Source organism: Solea senegalensis, linkage group LG6 (genome assembly GCF_019176455.1).
Source record: "Solea senegalensis isolate Sse05_10M linkage group LG6, IFAPA_SoseM_1, whole genome shotgun sequence".
NCBI lineage: Eukaryota > Metazoa > Chordata > Actinopteri > Pleuronectiformes > Soleidae > Solea > Solea senegalensis.
Genome location: NC_058026.1, coordinates 17,234,075 through 17,250,112, shown reverse-complemented (window position 1 = coordinate 17,250,112; position 16,038 = coordinate 17,234,075). Strand labels below are relative to the sequence as shown.

General features: G+C 43.5%; 1 protein-coding gene across 3 annotated transcripts; it reads left to right on the top strand.

Annotated features, from left to right (window-relative positions):
- Positions 1 to 786: 786 nt before the first annotated feature.
- On the top strand, positions 787 to 15,114 carry LOC122771180 (FHF complex subunit HOOK interacting protein 1A-like). 3 transcript variants are annotated; one of them, XM_044028579.1, is made up of 21 exons: positions 787 to 1,042; positions 2,534 to 2,585; positions 3,029 to 3,256; positions 4,349 to 4,532; positions 4,608 to 4,829; positions 4,912 to 5,074; positions 5,251 to 5,362; positions 6,397 to 6,498; positions 6,622 to 6,678; positions 6,757 to 6,843; positions 6,920 to 7,087; positions 7,174 to 7,253; positions 7,570 to 7,742; positions 7,820 to 7,931; positions 8,405 to 9,558; positions 9,937 to 10,118; positions 10,207 to 10,327; positions 10,782 to 11,977; positions 12,126 to 12,529; positions 14,510 to 14,617; positions 14,886 to 15,114. In XM_044028579.1, the coding sequence occupies exons 3-18, from the start codon at positions 3,152 to 3,154 to the stop codon at positions 11,024 to 11,026; spliced, it is 3,267 nt and encodes a 1,088-aa protein (XP_043884514.1). In that variant the 5' UTR covers positions 787 to 1,042; positions 2,534 to 2,585; positions 3,029 to 3,151; the 3' UTR covers positions 11,027 to 11,977; positions 12,126 to 12,529; positions 14,510 to 14,617; positions 14,886 to 15,114. The 3 variants fall into 3 exon arrangements, with proteins under 3 accessions (XP_043884514.1, XP_043884515.1, XP_043884513.1); XM_044028580.1 differs by lacking the exon at positions 2,534 to 2,585; XM_044028578.1 differs by having other exon boundaries at positions 2,534 to 3,256.
- The last annotated feature ends 924 nt before the right edge of the window (positions 15,115 to 16,038 follow it).

The window sequence follows — 16,038 nt, the reverse complement described above, 5'->3', positions numbered from 1 at the left end:
AAACCATGACGAGACAAAAATAAAGTGATTACAGAGAGTGGGTCACGACGAAGATGAAGACACTGTGCTGTAAACAGTTATTAACATGTCTTGACTCGCAGACGATGTCATCTATAAATAAAAGATGTGATTTTCTTTATTTGTGCTTCATTTCAACATGTTTTCATCTTGATAAAGCAGAGTAAAAAAATCCCTCTGGAGTTTGTTCCCAAAACAGGATTTGACTGATTTCTCACTTCACAAAAATACCAAAACACCCATGTGTAGTTTCACTGTTTTGCCACTAGAGAGCAGCACTGGTGTTTCTATCTGAGCAGGAGCAGGTGAGACAATCCACCACTGACCTCTGGTGGATAACGTCTGACATTGAAAACAAAAACGTAATTGCTGTAGTCCCCCTTTTTTCATATTAATCAACACCCCATTAAGAAAATAACACATTTTAATAATACCCGTCCCAGAGACACATATATTACATCATGTGGACACTATTTTAAGTTTTGAAATACAAAATGACGTGTTGTCTTCAATTTGGCATACATTACTGACACCAGGTTGTATGTGTTTAAGTGGAAACTCTATTTGAATTATTTCGAAATATACTTATTTCCTCAAAAATCGTCAGATGTTTTCTTTGTACTGGCTTAAAGCACGAAATATTATCTACAGATATACTTTAAGTGTCTATCTCTCTCGCTCTCTCTCCGTCTCTCTTCGGGGCGTGTTTTATTATCCTTGTGGGCGGGGCTTCAGTGTTACCTAGCAGCCAGCAGGAGTGATTGACAGCTGAGCGGATTAAATCCTCAGTGAGTCTCAACTCAGTCTGGACAGAAACAGCTGAGCTCTGGACAGAAACCTCGGGATTTTATCTTTGTTTGTTTGTTTATGTTTATTTTTAGTTTATTCGTTTATTTCTTAGATTAACAGAGTTTTGGAGCCACTTTGATATTGGGGTTTTCTTGGAAGAAAAAGTGACAATAAAAGAGACAGAGAGTCCAGGAAAGTGTGTTTTTATCTGAGGAGGAGCTCACTGCAGGTGCAGGTCAGTCCATTATTTATCTGTGTGTGTGTGTGTGTATACTTTATATATCTGTGTATATAAAGTAATATAACGTGAGTAAAAATAATTATATTACACTTTATACATTAAGTATAAAATAAGAATAAAAAACACATTTTACAAGTGTGCGATGGTGCGTTCAAGTGTTTTTCAGGACAAAATTGTTGTCAATATGACTTTAAATAGATCAAATTTTAAATCAAACAAAACTTCATTGCCCCCTGGCGGCTGGAGGAAGTCCACCCCTTCACGTTAGCAAATAAAATATGTGTCAAACTGTAAATAACAAACTTTCATATGATTTTTTTGACTTTTTCCCTCAAAAAACGTTGAATTTATTTGGGTTTTCGGATGTTTCTTTTGAGAAGATGAGACATTTGAGGTGATTTAAGGACAAACGAGGACACCGACCTGAATAAAGGTGCACAAACACACAACACAAGTTTGTCTGTATTCATGGAAAAACAACAACTGTTGACTTCATCTTCTCTGTGAGGGAAAACAAACAGCTGGTTAAAGAGCAAAGATTAGAGAAGCTATGAGAACAAAGCAACTGTGTCAATAAACAAAAACGACGTCCAGAGCCTTTCGTCCAAAACAGACTGCTCTTCGTCATCATCTTCATTATCATCGTCATCATCATCAGGGTTTAAATTAAACCAAAATCAGATAAAGTGGAAAAAAAAAAATAGGTCAGTAGTGTGTGTGTGTGTGTTTAATCCTTGGTTTGTGTGATGGCATGTGACATATCACACACACACTGGTGTTGGTCAAGTGTGGGGACATTAAATCAAGTGACTCACTCTAATCTATAATCTAATCTAATCTATAAACCCTATGTCGTCTTAAATCTATGATATCAGACTTTTCCAACAGGAAACTTTGTAAACTGCTCACTCTCCCACACCAAACCCCATAGAGAGAATCAGGGATTTTAACATCACAGCACACAGGAGTCGTTGATCCACTGCTGCCTCCAGCCGTAAATTCCAAAATGTTATTTTTGTTAATTTGGTTTTTGAAATCCTTTGATCAAATGACCTCAGTGAGCCACATGAGGCAGCAGTAGACCAGCAGCTCCTGTGTCCCCGTGAGTTAAAGTCACTGATTTTCTCTATGGGGTTTGGTGTGGGAGAGTGAGCGGTTTACAAACGGTTCCATTCCTACTTTTTGGCAGGCGCTTGTCCCTAACACTGTCCCCATTTAATTGTTGTATTGAAGATTTGTCCTTAAATGTAGCCAATGACAAACACACACACACAGAAACACACACACACTTGTTGATGGAGGTTTGGGATTAACATCAGTATCTCATAAACACACAAATCTGTCCTTCACCATCTGGGCATCTAATATCTCTCTGTCTGTCTCTCTCTCTCTCACTCTCTCTCTCTCTCTCTCTCTCTCTGTATGTCTGTCTGTCTGTCTGTCTCTCTCTCTCTCTCTCTCTGTCTGTCTCTCTCTCTCTCTCAGGACAACAGTCGACAGGCTCGCGTGTCCATGTGGTCTCCACAGCAGCACAGTGGTACGTACAGTACAGTGGTCATTCTCCCTGGGAATTCCTGGAATGTCCTGGAACGCCCTGGGTGCGACTCAGACATACTCGGACCACACTTCCTGTTTCCTCATAGCCACTGACGACCCTCACTTCCTGTTTGGTCCGTTGGCTGTTAATGCTACGTCGGAAATAAAACAGAGACAGAGAAGAGTTTCCTTCTGTTCTCTGGTCACTGAACAACAAGCTCAGGAAACTTTATTTTTTGGCCTGACTCACACATCATGTTTGATGATGGGCAGGGCTGACACCTGCTGCTGTAGGTGGCTATCAAAAGTTAGCACAGCAGTGTTTGTGTGGCCTTCACCACTGCCAGTATGACGGCCTGGTCCCAGGGCACTGTTTACTGTCTCTGCTCCTTCTTCACCATGTGAACCTCTGACAGTAGTGTCCTCTCTGTGCGCCCCCTGCAGGCCAGCAGCTGCCCACTGAACCCAGGGAAGGGGGTGTGATCCAGGGGTGAGAGCAGCAGCGGACGTCCTCTCCCTCCACACACTGAAGTGGAACATGCTGTAGCCACATAACAGCTGGTCAAGATGATGGCCTCAGTGGTTGTCGGGGGCAACCGGAAGACGTCTCTCACACTGAGAGGAGTGGACCCGGAGACCTGCATGATCGTGTTCAAGAACCACTGGGCTCAGGTAATACAGGAATGAATGAATGAATGAATGAATGAATGTGTAATCCATCCACACAATTAGGTAAGTGTTTGCCCAATCAACCACTGGATATTATGTTGGTTTGTTGTAACCTAATCAGTAACCAGCCAACCAATTACCTGATGAAACAACAACCAACCAATAGACCAACCAACCAGCCAGCTAGCCAACAGAACAACCAGCCAAACAACCAATCGACTAACAGTTAAAATAACAACCAGCCAGCCAACCAATACACCAACCAACCAACCAACCAACCAACCAACCAATTAACCAACCAATAGAAACACCAGCCAACCACCCAACAGAAGAACCAGACAGGCAACCCTCCCACAGAGAAAACACTTCACTGTCGTTTTTCATCCGATGTTCTATTTGTCCTTTCTGTCTCTCAATCACTTCAGTTTGTCCCTTTTCCCTCATAATGGTTGGCAGACAACGCCTGTGTATGTGTGTGTCCCTAATCCAGACTTTGGCTCTCAAACACAGAATCCATTTAGAACAAACTTCTCTCTGTCTCTCTCTCTCTCCCTCTCTCTCTACACCTGCCAAGAAAACCAACACACACTTTGTCTACAAGAGTATTTTGTGTGTGTGGTCATCTCAGGGGTCAAAGGTTCACAAGTCCAGACAGTGCATTACATCTTTGTCCTTTCATTCATGTATTCACCAAAAAAACAACCAACCAACCAACCAAACAACCAACCAGCATCTAACCAACCAATAGAACAACCAACCAACCAAACAACAGACCAACCAGCCAGCCAACCTAAGGATACCTAAAACTTTCTACAAATTGATTGGATGCTGTTCCCGACAGGAGCTTCTTCTTCTTCTTCTGCCAACACAACCACAACAGCTCAAACTAGCAATTTCATCCTGTCTATTTACTTCCTAGTCCATGTATTGTTCAAAACTGTCAGGAACCTCAATTGCAAAACCATTTTCTGTTTTTTTCTTAAAAAGCAGATGATTGGCTTCTGGGAGGAAGGGGTGGGACATGTGATGTCTAAATGGACTTTCCCTTCAAAGTAAAGTAAGTGGTCTGTCTCTCTACATCCTTCTTTTGTGCAGGTGGTGAAGATCCTGGAGAAACACGAGCCGGGTCGTAGCAGCACCGGCGCATTGAGTTTTCTTTCTGGTCATGGTGGTTCTGGAGCCTTACGCCTCGGTCCAATCCCGGCAGACGAAGCCAGCGCCGTCCAGAACTACGTGGAACACATGCTATTCCTGCTGATGGAGGAAGAGGCGGGGAAAGGTTAGCTCGCAATAAAACCAAACAAACTCCAGAATTCTTCAAGGTGCCACAGAGTCTGATTTGTCCTGGTTTCAGGAGGAGCCATGGGTCCAATCCTGGAGTTTGTGGTTCTGGAGGGTGTGATGGAAAGGCTGTTCCTGTGGAGCCTGAGGAGGCAGTTCACGGAAGACATGAAGCTGGAGCAGCTCAGGATGTACCAGATGCTTCTGTCTCAGGCCAAACAGCCTCTGCTGCATCATAAACCGGTTCTCCGGCCGCTCATGATGCTGCTCGCCTCGTGCGCCGGACCTGGAACCGGTGAGGAGCCAGGGACGATGAACCCTCCGCTAAGTTTAAGTGGTTCACGGAGAAGTGTTTTCATGCTGCGTTTCCTCTGCAGATAGTGGCGGTGTGGTGGAGGCGGAGCTTGTCCTCCTGCTGTACCAGCTGTGCGTCGCTCTGGTCAAAGACTCATCAGTGCTCGAACTGTTTTTCCACACGAGTGAAGACCAGGGAGCCGCCAACTTCCTCCTCTTCTCCCTGCTCATACCATACACACACAGGTACACACACACAAGTGTATATATACACACACACAGGTGTATGTACACATGTACCTATATACTTAATACTTAAGTATTCACACACAGTTAAACACACAGATACATACTCATGTACTTACACACGGTGTATGTTAATGTATACGTACTGTACGTGTATGTGTGTGTGTGTGTCTCAGACAGGGTTCAGTGGGTCAACAGGCCAGAGACGCTCTGCTGCTCATCATGTCTCTGTCTGCGTCTGAGCCTCGAGTCGCTCAACACATCAGTGAGAACACGTACTTCTGTCCTGTAAGTACACACACACGCACGCACACACGCTGATGTCACTCATATTTTTATGAATCAGATCTGTGTTTAAATAATTCTAAAAAGTCCCTCCTTCCATTCATTGAAATCTCATTATCACAGTTATGTAATATACTAATGAGCTCATACATTTCCTCAGGGACTGTGTGTGTGTGTGTGCGTGCGTGTGTGTGTGTGTGTGTGTAATGACCTGTTAGCATATGCTATCTGCACACAAAAATATTAGGGAAAATGGTTGAAAAACATTATTCAAAAAATAGAAATAGAAACACAACATTAACACAATAATGTTGTTGGTGTCGGCCATTTTGGCTCCATCACTGCCAGTTACTGCTTTGTTCAGGTAAAAGACCAGGCATGAGCCGTGTGTGTGTGTGTGTGTGTGTGTGTGTGAGATTTAAACTCATGTGACCTCACTCTGACCTTAATCTCTCCGCACAGAGCAGATTAGTGAATCAGCGTGAGATTGGCTCGAACACAGAAAGGGATTAGTAAATGTGCACGTGATTGGACGTTGTCGTTGTGGAGACATGCAGATGTTGACCACCACAGAGACTCTTGCGGACATTTAAAGACACTTCATGACATAAAAGACTCTCAGAGACTCCAAGATTCAAGACTCTACATGACCTTACATGTTCTCTAAGACCCTTTTGGCCCTTTAAGACCAAAGACTCATTTCTAGACTCCCCAAGACTCTGTAAGACACCGTAAGTAGAAAAAATACTTTTTGACTTTTTGAAGTCCAAAGACCTGTCAAGACATTTTTAGAGTCTTTGACACCTCCAAATCTCAAGACCAAAGACTCTTGCAGACATTTAAAGACACTTCACAACCTAATAGAAACTCAAAGACTCTTCAGGACATCTTGTCCTTAAAGATTTTCCAAGACCCTTTTAGACAGAATACTTTTCAAGACTCCCCGAGACCTTTGAAGCTCTTCAATACCCTAAAAGTCTCTTCCATATTTACATATTTGACAGGAGCATTAACCGTTGTGAATGTGCTGTGTACAGGTGTTGGCCACAGGTCTCTCTGGTCTGTACTCGTCTCTTCCTGCCAGGCTCCAGGTTTACAGTGAAGACTGGCATTGTCTGGAGCAGGCCGACTGGCAGCAGGTAACCATGACGATCACACATTTTTCCTCTTTGTGGGAAAAAAAAAAAAAAGATTCATCTTTTAAAATTCAACGATATTTGGACAAATAACGTTACTGTCACCTCGTGTTCGGGGGTCCACAGGTTCCGGCTCTCGTCCACTTCCTGCATTCACTGGACTTCTGTAGTGCCGTTACCAGGGTAATGTAAACATACAGGCTTTGAACAAAGGCACAGCCAATGAAAACAAACTAGTGTTTCTTTATCTGTGTCTTGCAGGTCGCTCATCCCTCCGTCCGCTCTCAGTTGCTGGGTTACATTTACAATGGCTTCCTGGTTCCAGTCCTGGCTCCTGCTCTGCACAAGGTACTGAACGACACCACTGTGTTCACTGATAACATGTGTTCATGCGTTCGTGTATTGACGTTCTTGGCGTGTTCAGCTGACAGTGGAGGAGGTGATGACCACGACGGCGTACCTGGACTTGTTCCTGCGCTCCATCTTTGAGCCCGCCCTCCTCCAGATATTCCTGTCCTTCATCCTGCTGCACACGCACGACAGTGTGCAGATTCTTGACACACTGGTCAGCCGGGTCAACACACCTTTCCAGGTAACACTCACACACACACACACTGAAGGCTGATGTCATGATTCCATATTTGATGAAGTAAGACAGACGTTTTGTATGTCCATCAGTTGGGTACAGTGTCACTGGCCCTGTTCAGGACTCTGATTGGTCTCTTCTGTGAGGACGTCATGCTGCAGCTCGTCTTCAGGTCAGATTTGAACTGAGTTTGGTCACACTGATGCTAGCTGCTATGATGTCAACTTTATCCGTTTTATAGTTTGGTACAGTACGGCACATATTTTCTTGCGTTTCCTGTCGGAATAGTACTGGAAATAACCAGCCCCAACCGTTCCATTCTTTGGCACCCTTCCCTTGTGGTACCATAGTAGAAGGTGCGGTCATGGCAGAAAAACGTCACTCCCTTGCGACCGGTGTTCCTTCATCGCCCACAGTCTAAATAAAGAGCTGCTGGATATCCTCCATTGTTCTCAGTGCCCGACCATACCAAACATTTGTGTCCTCAGGTACCTGATTCCGTGCAGCCACCTGAGCAGGAAGCAGCTCTCGTCCTTAAAACAGAGGGACTGCCACGCCTCCAGCGCCACCTCCTTCCTGCTCCTCATGCCCTCCTGGTGCCCCGTGAACCTCCACAACACAAACTCCCACTCTGAGCACATCCACTGGGCCAAAGGAGCAGGTGAGGACACCTGAGACACCTGTACCTTAAAACCTTCACGTGTACACGTACCAACTTATCTTCTCCATTTGTGTTAGACCTGTCTGTATCAGACAGCGTCGGTTACTGGCGTGGGTCGGACTTCCTGATGGATGTGAACTACCTCCACTACCTCTTTGATGCCCGACAGGCCATTTCCACTTCTCACAGGTCAGTGTGTCTGATATTTAAAGATTAAATCAGGGAATGAACTTTGCAATAAAGTGGTTCTTCTGGCCACTGAAGAAGGATTATGTCCAATAACGTCAATACTGTCCATGTACCACACCATGTACCTTATCTTAGCTTTGTCCTCCAATCTCGGCACAAAAGGTGAGGTCACACCCTGCAAAGTTAGCCAGTCCATCACAGGGCCACATAGAGACACAACAACACTCAGCGCTCACACCTGCGGTCAATTTAGAGCGTCCAATTTGCCTAATCCCCCAAGTTTTTGGACTGTGGGAGGAAACCGGGGAGAACATGCAAACTCCATGCAGAAAGGCCCTTGTTCTGAGCGGGTCAGGAACCCGGGTTATTCTTGCTGCAAAGGCAAGAGTGCTAACCACTTCACAACCTGTACGGCCCTCTAGTATTTCATTTGTCCATTTGTATGTGTGATGAGTTTTGTTTGTTTCTCGCAGGGCATGTCGGCTCTGGTCAGCCCCGTACGACGGGATCAACCCTTCACCTGAGGGATCCCGATCAGACACACCGGGGGGTGACGTAAAAGACCAAGAAGAAGAAGAAGACGGCGAAGAAGAAATCATACAGCGAGTTACGAGTCCTCCGTCCTTGGCCATCTCGCCCACCCCCTCCTCCTCAGACAAACAGACAGGAAGAGTCAGTTCTGCCCTGGAGTTGGAGTGGGATGATGACATTTTTGCAGACGATGAACCTTCTTCATCAGCGACCACAAACTCTGGGATTGCAAATGGCGGCGTGACTGTGGGTGCGTGTGTGCTGGCGCCTGCTCCTCCTCTACCTCCTCAACACATCCAGGAGATGAGACGCAGTGCAATCAAGTTGGTGAACGGTTCATACGTAGAGGAATCAGAGTTTCAGGACGACATTCTGGTCTACGATCTTGTCGCCCAGAAGGACACAAAGGCAGCCCTTTTGGAGCGAATCATGGCAGCGAATCAATGCCGAAGCATCAAATATGGCCACCGAGCATCCTTGACAATGACGTCGACAGTTGCGGCGATGTTAGCAAAGAGCAGAGGCGAATATCACGGAAAGGAGGTGGAGGAGGAAGATGAGAAGAACAGGTTGGATGTGCGAGGAGAGCAGGAAAGACGACAAGCCTTCACCAGTGGATTCAACAAAAACAGTAACTTCATCGAGGAATGTGACAACGCTGAGGACGAGCAATCATCTCAGAAAAGCTGCAGCCTGAATAACTTCACGACTGTCAATCAAAGAAAACAACAAAAACAACATCTGACACCATGCTCACTGACAAACATGTTACCCAGCAGCCACAAAGAAGCTGAGCAACGTTCTACTTTCCTTTCTGAAACCACTGCGAGGTCTCTCAGTCTGCCCGACAACAACAGCTTCCTGTCTCAGTACCACAAGCTCATGCTCTCTCTTGGGGCGGAGCCAGACTTTGACGATATCACCGACAACATCAGCATATTCAGGAGGCGGGTCCGAGCCCTCAGGCAGAAACTGGAGGAGGAAGACGACGAGGGGCTCGGAGAAGAGTCATTCTTTAGCTCCTCCTTGGATGACAGTGAGGAGGAAGAGGAGGAGGAAGGAGAGGAGACGAGGAGATATGGAGTTCCTTTTACAGGTTTGTTTCTGTTCACAAATGAAGTGATTTAAGAAGCTTTGAGGGGAAAAATTCCTGAGAAAAACCATTAAGAGGTTTTTCTTGCATCAGTGCTCTGATACCAGTGTAACATGGCCTTTAATGTCCAAGCTACAGCTGGAGAACAAGGGTTCTTTTAGAGGACAGTCTTACATTAGAGAGTTTATGATGCCACAACACGTTATCATGATTATTTTCACAATAAATGTCAGAACCTCCAAAAGATACCAGAAAATGTTCACATTTAAGAAGCTGAAAAATCACACAAACATTACACTAAAACATTTATCACGTATTAAACCCAGCACATGTTCATTCGCACACTCACACTGACCTATGGTTTTTCCGATGGCGTCTAAGGTCCCTTCATCAGTGTCCTGTTGTCCCGCCTGGAGAACCTTCTGGAAAACTCCATCGCCGTGAACCTGCTGGTGACAGGGATCCTGGCCCAGCTGGCGTCATACCCACAACCTTTGCTGCGGTCGTTCCTGCTCGGCACGGACACAAAACACAACCAGACCAACGTACGCACGCTGTATCAGGTAACTAACGTTTACACGTTTACCTAATCTTACTTCTTATTTTGTCAAAGAGAGCTGCGTTCACTTACTTATTTATTTGTCTGTGCAGGTGTTGGTGTCGGTTCATGATCAGATTGAGCGCTACGTGGCGTCCAGACCAGAATACCCAGGTCTGGTCGCTCAGGCCTGGAGGTTCTTGTTGGCCAAAGACCAGGACAGCAAGTTTAGAGGTTAATAAACTCTGAGCAAACCAAGCTAGGTGGTACGAGGGGGTGCCGCCCTACACTAACAGATGAGTCAGCAGATTTGTTGTTTGGTGTTAAAACCAGAAAAATGGCACCCTCTGCTGGACCATGTGCCCATCACTTTAGGTTGTACATTTCAAGGTTATAGTTTGGACAAATAAATACATTTGGGATCAAAAATGAAGCTTCTGCTAAAGGAGTAAGAACAGTGAACAGTATTTCTTGTGATTTAATGACAAAGGCGTAAGTCCACCCTAAAATTTTTTTTAAGAAAAGTTTAGATGGAATTTCAGATGATTTGGCAACTATACAACAAGCAGTTTTGTCGTCATATTATGAAAGTGGCAGCAGATTTACAAGCTAGTTTGTAGATTCTCTCTCTTAAAACACAAAGACTTTGTAATTTACCTTTAGTGTCACATGTCCTCATGTCCCGCAGAGTCCCTGGAGTCTCAGGGTGGCACCAGCGTTGTCCCCCAGGAGCCCCGTCTTCCCAACGGCTCTGTGAGGAACTGTGTGGCCCCGCCTCCTGTCAGCGCTCTGCCGCCGTGCCCTGCGATCCCACCCCAAGCCAAGAGCCGAGTGTTCGCCATCGTCCTGTATGCCGAGTTTCTCAAAGAGCTCGCCGCTGTCGCCCAGGAGCACAGCGTCGCTCTGGACTGTTCTGAAAACCAGAGGAACTGAAATACAAAAGCACTAAACACAAATAATCTGATTCACCAACCAGATTATGGAGGGTCTTTGCATAGATTTGTACAGTACATATATATATATTCCTGGCTGCACTTGAATATTTCCATGGTATTTATGTTAACGAAAGTTATTTGTCTACACATTTGTCGGGTCAGTGCAAATAGTTTTCTACACTTTATTTCTTTAATCTTTAAAAAATAAAATGATGTTAATGGTCTTAAACCATATTCTGACGGGATTAGTTTTACATGGAGAGGTGAAGGTAAAGCGTCTCAGGTTAGTGTGTTTATGTTGACGTTAAAAGTCAGATTTTAGTCAAAGACGAAGACAATAATTCGGTCACGTAAACACTTTAGTCTGATTAAAATCAAGCTAGTCTTAGTCAGACTAACATATCTGGATGATGTGAGTCATGGTCTGATTAATATTTTAAAAGACCATACGTTAAAACCAGCACATAAAACACAGTGATGGAGAAGTTTCATTCTCATTTTTGGAATCATTTTCAACTTCCTCTTAGTTTTCTTTTGCCAACTGTTTCAAAAATAATAAAAAAAAACAATAATCTTTCACGTTGCACACCACAGTCAATATTATACAAAGTAACATTTTTCCCTCGTTAATCTGTTGTGTCATATAGTTGCCTTTCATCGACCAGTGACAATCAGAGACTCAAATGTTTCTTCCATTGAAAATATCTGATTTATTGTTGTTTATTGTTATCACGTGTAAATCATGTGACTTGTCTTATTTGTGGTGCGTTCAGGTCAAATATGAAACATGGTACACTGTTGTGGTTTGTTTTTTTAAGAAAAATGTGTTGTATAAATAAACCGTGACCTTTGACCTACAGTGGATCAGAGTCTGCGATCTTCACTTCCTACGTTTTCATGTCAACAACCAAAGCCAGGCCTCTGGGTCACGCAGTGCTGCCACCCGCCAGTAAATCTCTACTCAGACATACCGTATGTAGATGATTGTACCAAAGACATCATGGTCGCAAGTTCGATTCCACCCCTGGCTAATTGTACTTGATTCCATTGTAAGTCGCTTTGGATAATGCTAAATGACATGTAATGTAATGTTAAAGTCCAAACCTGCAGCTGCAGCCATGAAGATCTACCTCCACAGACGTGAAGAACATGTTGCAAAGCTCCTGCAGCGAGGAGAACCTGAGGAGAAGCTGAGGAGAACCTGACTTTACAGCTGATTTCACGTTGACTCCTCTGAGCGTGAAGCTGCGTCCCTCCCCAGTTCCTGAATCTGAGCTTCATGATGTGAGCTGACACAGTAGGTGTGGTGGTGACGTCTGCGCCTCTGTCTGTGGTTTGCTGGTTCCTGTCTCTGTGCATACAGTGGCGACACATGACAGAAAGATAACGGAGACCTGCTCCCGTCAGCTGGAGAAACTGAAGCCAGTGGTCTGGATTTTGGAGGAGCAGATGGAGATGATGGTGATGATGAAGGTCTACCTGCTGCTGTGGACTCTGCTGGGTGAGTGTGTGAAGAGACAACAACAGCTGTGCTTTAAATGTGTGGGGAGTTGGAGTTGGCACCTGTCTCCAAGATATTATCATAAATGTGTTTGGTTATTTTTGCTGATTCATCTAAAGCCACATGTTAAATCCATCAGTGTGAACGCGACAGAACATGAAAAATGTCAAAATTTAAACAGTTACCAAACCGATGCTAAATATGGATAACTTGAGTTTCCCAAAAGTCTCAGGAGAAGGAACTTGTCCCACTTCTTTGATGTCCTACCCACTTCCTGTCACCGTGAGTCACTTCCCCTCTCTGTAAGCAAAATCTGTCCAGTGGTCTGTGACTTTTATGGCACATCGTTTCACTATTGTTGTCACTGACGTTGGAGTTTTGAATCGTTTTCTTGTTCGAACCATGGCCTGCTAGAAAAACCAGCATAGTCCAGCATATTGCTGGTCTACGCTGGTCCACCAGCATCATTATGCTGGTCTATGCTGGTCCACCAGCATCATTATGCTGGTCTATGCTGGTCCATGCTGGTCTATGCAGGTCCATGCTGGTCTATGCAGGTCCACTAGCATAAAACCAGCATAGACCAGCATGGAAACTATGCTAGTTAGTGATTTAGCTATAATGTTAACACAGGCACATGGTGGTGTAGTGGTTAGCCTTGCAGCAAGAAGACCCGGGTTCGAGCCCCGGTTGCATACTGACTACAAAAAAGTCAAGATTTTTTTAATTAATATGCACCAACACCATTTTTGTGAATACAGTGTAATGAAATTCTTTAATGTGAGCTTGATGATTTGGCAACCCATACCAAATATTCTTAAATTGATCTTAATCAAATAAAGAATCTGTCAAATGAGGAAGAACTGGACAAAATGTAAGAGCGTCAGTGCGGATCAGTCCCCAGCTAACAAGCTAAAAAGCATTGTTTTAGCTTGTTTTGGCTTTACTGGTAATTTAAGCTTCTTTTAGATTTAGAATCAGACTTTTTCTTCTCCCAACATTCTCTTTAGTTTGAGGCACAAACATTTCAAAGAATGGTCCAGAAATTAGGCTTATTTTACTTTCCTGAAATTAATGCTCAAACATGAAAACACGGTGAAATGAAACAGAAGCACAAAGTGAAACTTTTTTTTTTGAGTATCTTTGACAACCTGACCCTGAATCTATAACCACTTTAGAGGACAATGAGTCAGCAGAAAAAAAACCCCGCTGCAACCACAAGGTGTTATTTTCTTCTACGAAGGTCCGCTCGATAGCATTAGCACTGCTAGCACCTGTCTCTATTGGTACTCGATCTGCCTTCCTGTTTTTACCACTCCACTCTTGACCACACCTCACCACGTCACTAACTCTAACCACAGTTATCTGACTTGTGAAGTTTTTTTGGAAACTGGAACACAGAGTTTCTTCTTCTGGACGAGAATGAGGAGCTCGACATAAGGCCAACAGCAACAGGAAGTTCACATTTGATCCCTGTTTCTGTTTTGCCGCCTTACATTGGCCACAGCACGGCAGTCTGGACATGTGGTGAACATAAGGACACAAATGTGTTGCAGATGTTGCTCCAGACTTTTTAATCCAAGCGAGGCCGTAGATGAACGCCACAGTTAAACCTCAGAAAACTTCAGGCCAGACTCCACCTCTTGCCTCAAGGTTCTGGAAATGTTCCAGAAGCAGGGTTCCCACACGTTTTTACACATTTCCAAAACATCCATGACAGCTTTAGTAAGACAACAAAGGTTGACCCCGATAGTGACTTTAGGGCCCACGTAGGTAACTTGAATGTCTTTATTTATCATTCCAAAAACTACACATAATTACAAACACCCTTGCCTTTAGCTTAGCATCCTGTACGTGGGATATCCAGGAATTACTAACCACGTACTTTGAGAAGAAGGACTGTAGTGATTAAAATTGAAGATAATCTGTGTTGTTTTGATTTGAAAAATGTAAAAATTGGTGACTTTGACTGACCCGTAGGTGCGGTCATCGCTTTACCAACGAGTGGTGGCAATATTGAAATGGATGATGAGGATCTTTCACTAGATGGCAGCGGTGACTTGGGGTCGTCTTCTTTGTCTTTCTCAGGTAAAACTGTGTTGTCCTGCACTCTACATACTGTAGCGCTAACTTGCTAATGCTAACTATCAAGTCGCAAGTTTGCTCAAATGAACATTTGAGTCGAACGCCATCGCAAATTGTGTGGATTTCAGGGTGATGCGTGGAGTTTAAATGTTTATGGTGAACGCTAACTTTTACTTTCCTAACCCTGCTGTTATTCTGAAATGTTACTTGAATGTCGTTTTGAAACCGTGAAGCTGAATTTTTCACCTGTTCTCTCTCTCTCTACCAACAGTCAACACCACCAGTGCCTCCTCAGCTCTCAACGGCGCCCCCTATCTGGTCTACGTTCCCTTGGTTTTGTACATGTCGGCGCACTGAAGACATTTGTGTCACCTGTGTTGTGACTTTGTTTGTCTTCAAATAATAATTGTTGTTGTTTTTTTAACTCCAGTTACCGTGGATTTGACCGTTTGCAGACGATGTAACGTGTTATCTGTCAATAAAACTGCTAAAAAAGTGAAGAGTGTCTGGAAACCTGTGACCAGATGAGTACACACTGATCCCACCTTTGCTGTGACTTCTTTTGTCCAAATATCAGCTTTAAAATAAGTGAAATGTCACTTTTCACTCACAGAGCAACACATTTTCATATCACCTGTTGGTTTGTGAGCTGCCATTTCAAAACCTCCAGTTTGGTATGGTGTCTGCGGCCATCTTGGATCTTAGTCACCATATTTGAAAGAGTGTGTGGAAGTGTTTTAGCCCCACCCAACAAATTTACAAATCTGACATCATGTTCAGTTTGTTGTCATACACTACTTTGCCACTAGATGTCACTAAATCCTCCTCATTCTGAGGATTTTCCCTCTCTTTGACTATGAATAAATAAATTATATATATATAATGTATCTATTCAAATGAATTACATATATACATACATATATCTATCTATATATGTATATATATATTTATTTATTTTATATATATATACAGTACATATATGTGTGTATATATACATATATATGTGTGTATATACATATATATGTGTGTATATATACATATACACTGCCTGGCCCAAAAAAAGTCACCACCTAAAAAAAAGGGTCACATGGTTGGACCGCCTTTAGCTTTGATTACGGCACTCATTCACTGTGGCATTGTTTCCATAAGCTACTACTACAATGTCACAAGATTTATTTCCGTCCAGTGTTGCATTCATTTTTCACTTAGATCTTGTATTGATGATGGGAGAGTCACATCTCAAAGATTCTCAAGGTCTGGACTCTCTGGCGACTTTGTTTTTGGCCAGGCAGTGTATATTCCTATACATATATGTATGTATATATATATATGTATATATGTATATATGTATATGTATATGTATATATATATATATATATATATATATATATATATATATATATATATATATATATATATATATA

Bases quoted from the DNA above. Each gene is read 5' to 3' on its own strand.
- LOC122771180 (XM_044028580.1), top strand. From the start codon at position 3,152: ATGATGGCCTCAGTGGTTGTCGGGGGCAACCGGAAGACGTCTCTCACA. The intron at 3,257-4,348 runs GTAATACAGGAA...TCTTTTGTGCAG, and splicing joins TCAAGAACCACTGGGCTCAG to GTGGTGAAGATCCTGGAGAA. The intron at 7,743-7,819 runs GTGAGGACACCT...CATTTGTGTTAG, and splicing joins CCACTGGGCCAAAGGAGCAG to ACCTGTCTGTATCAGACAGC.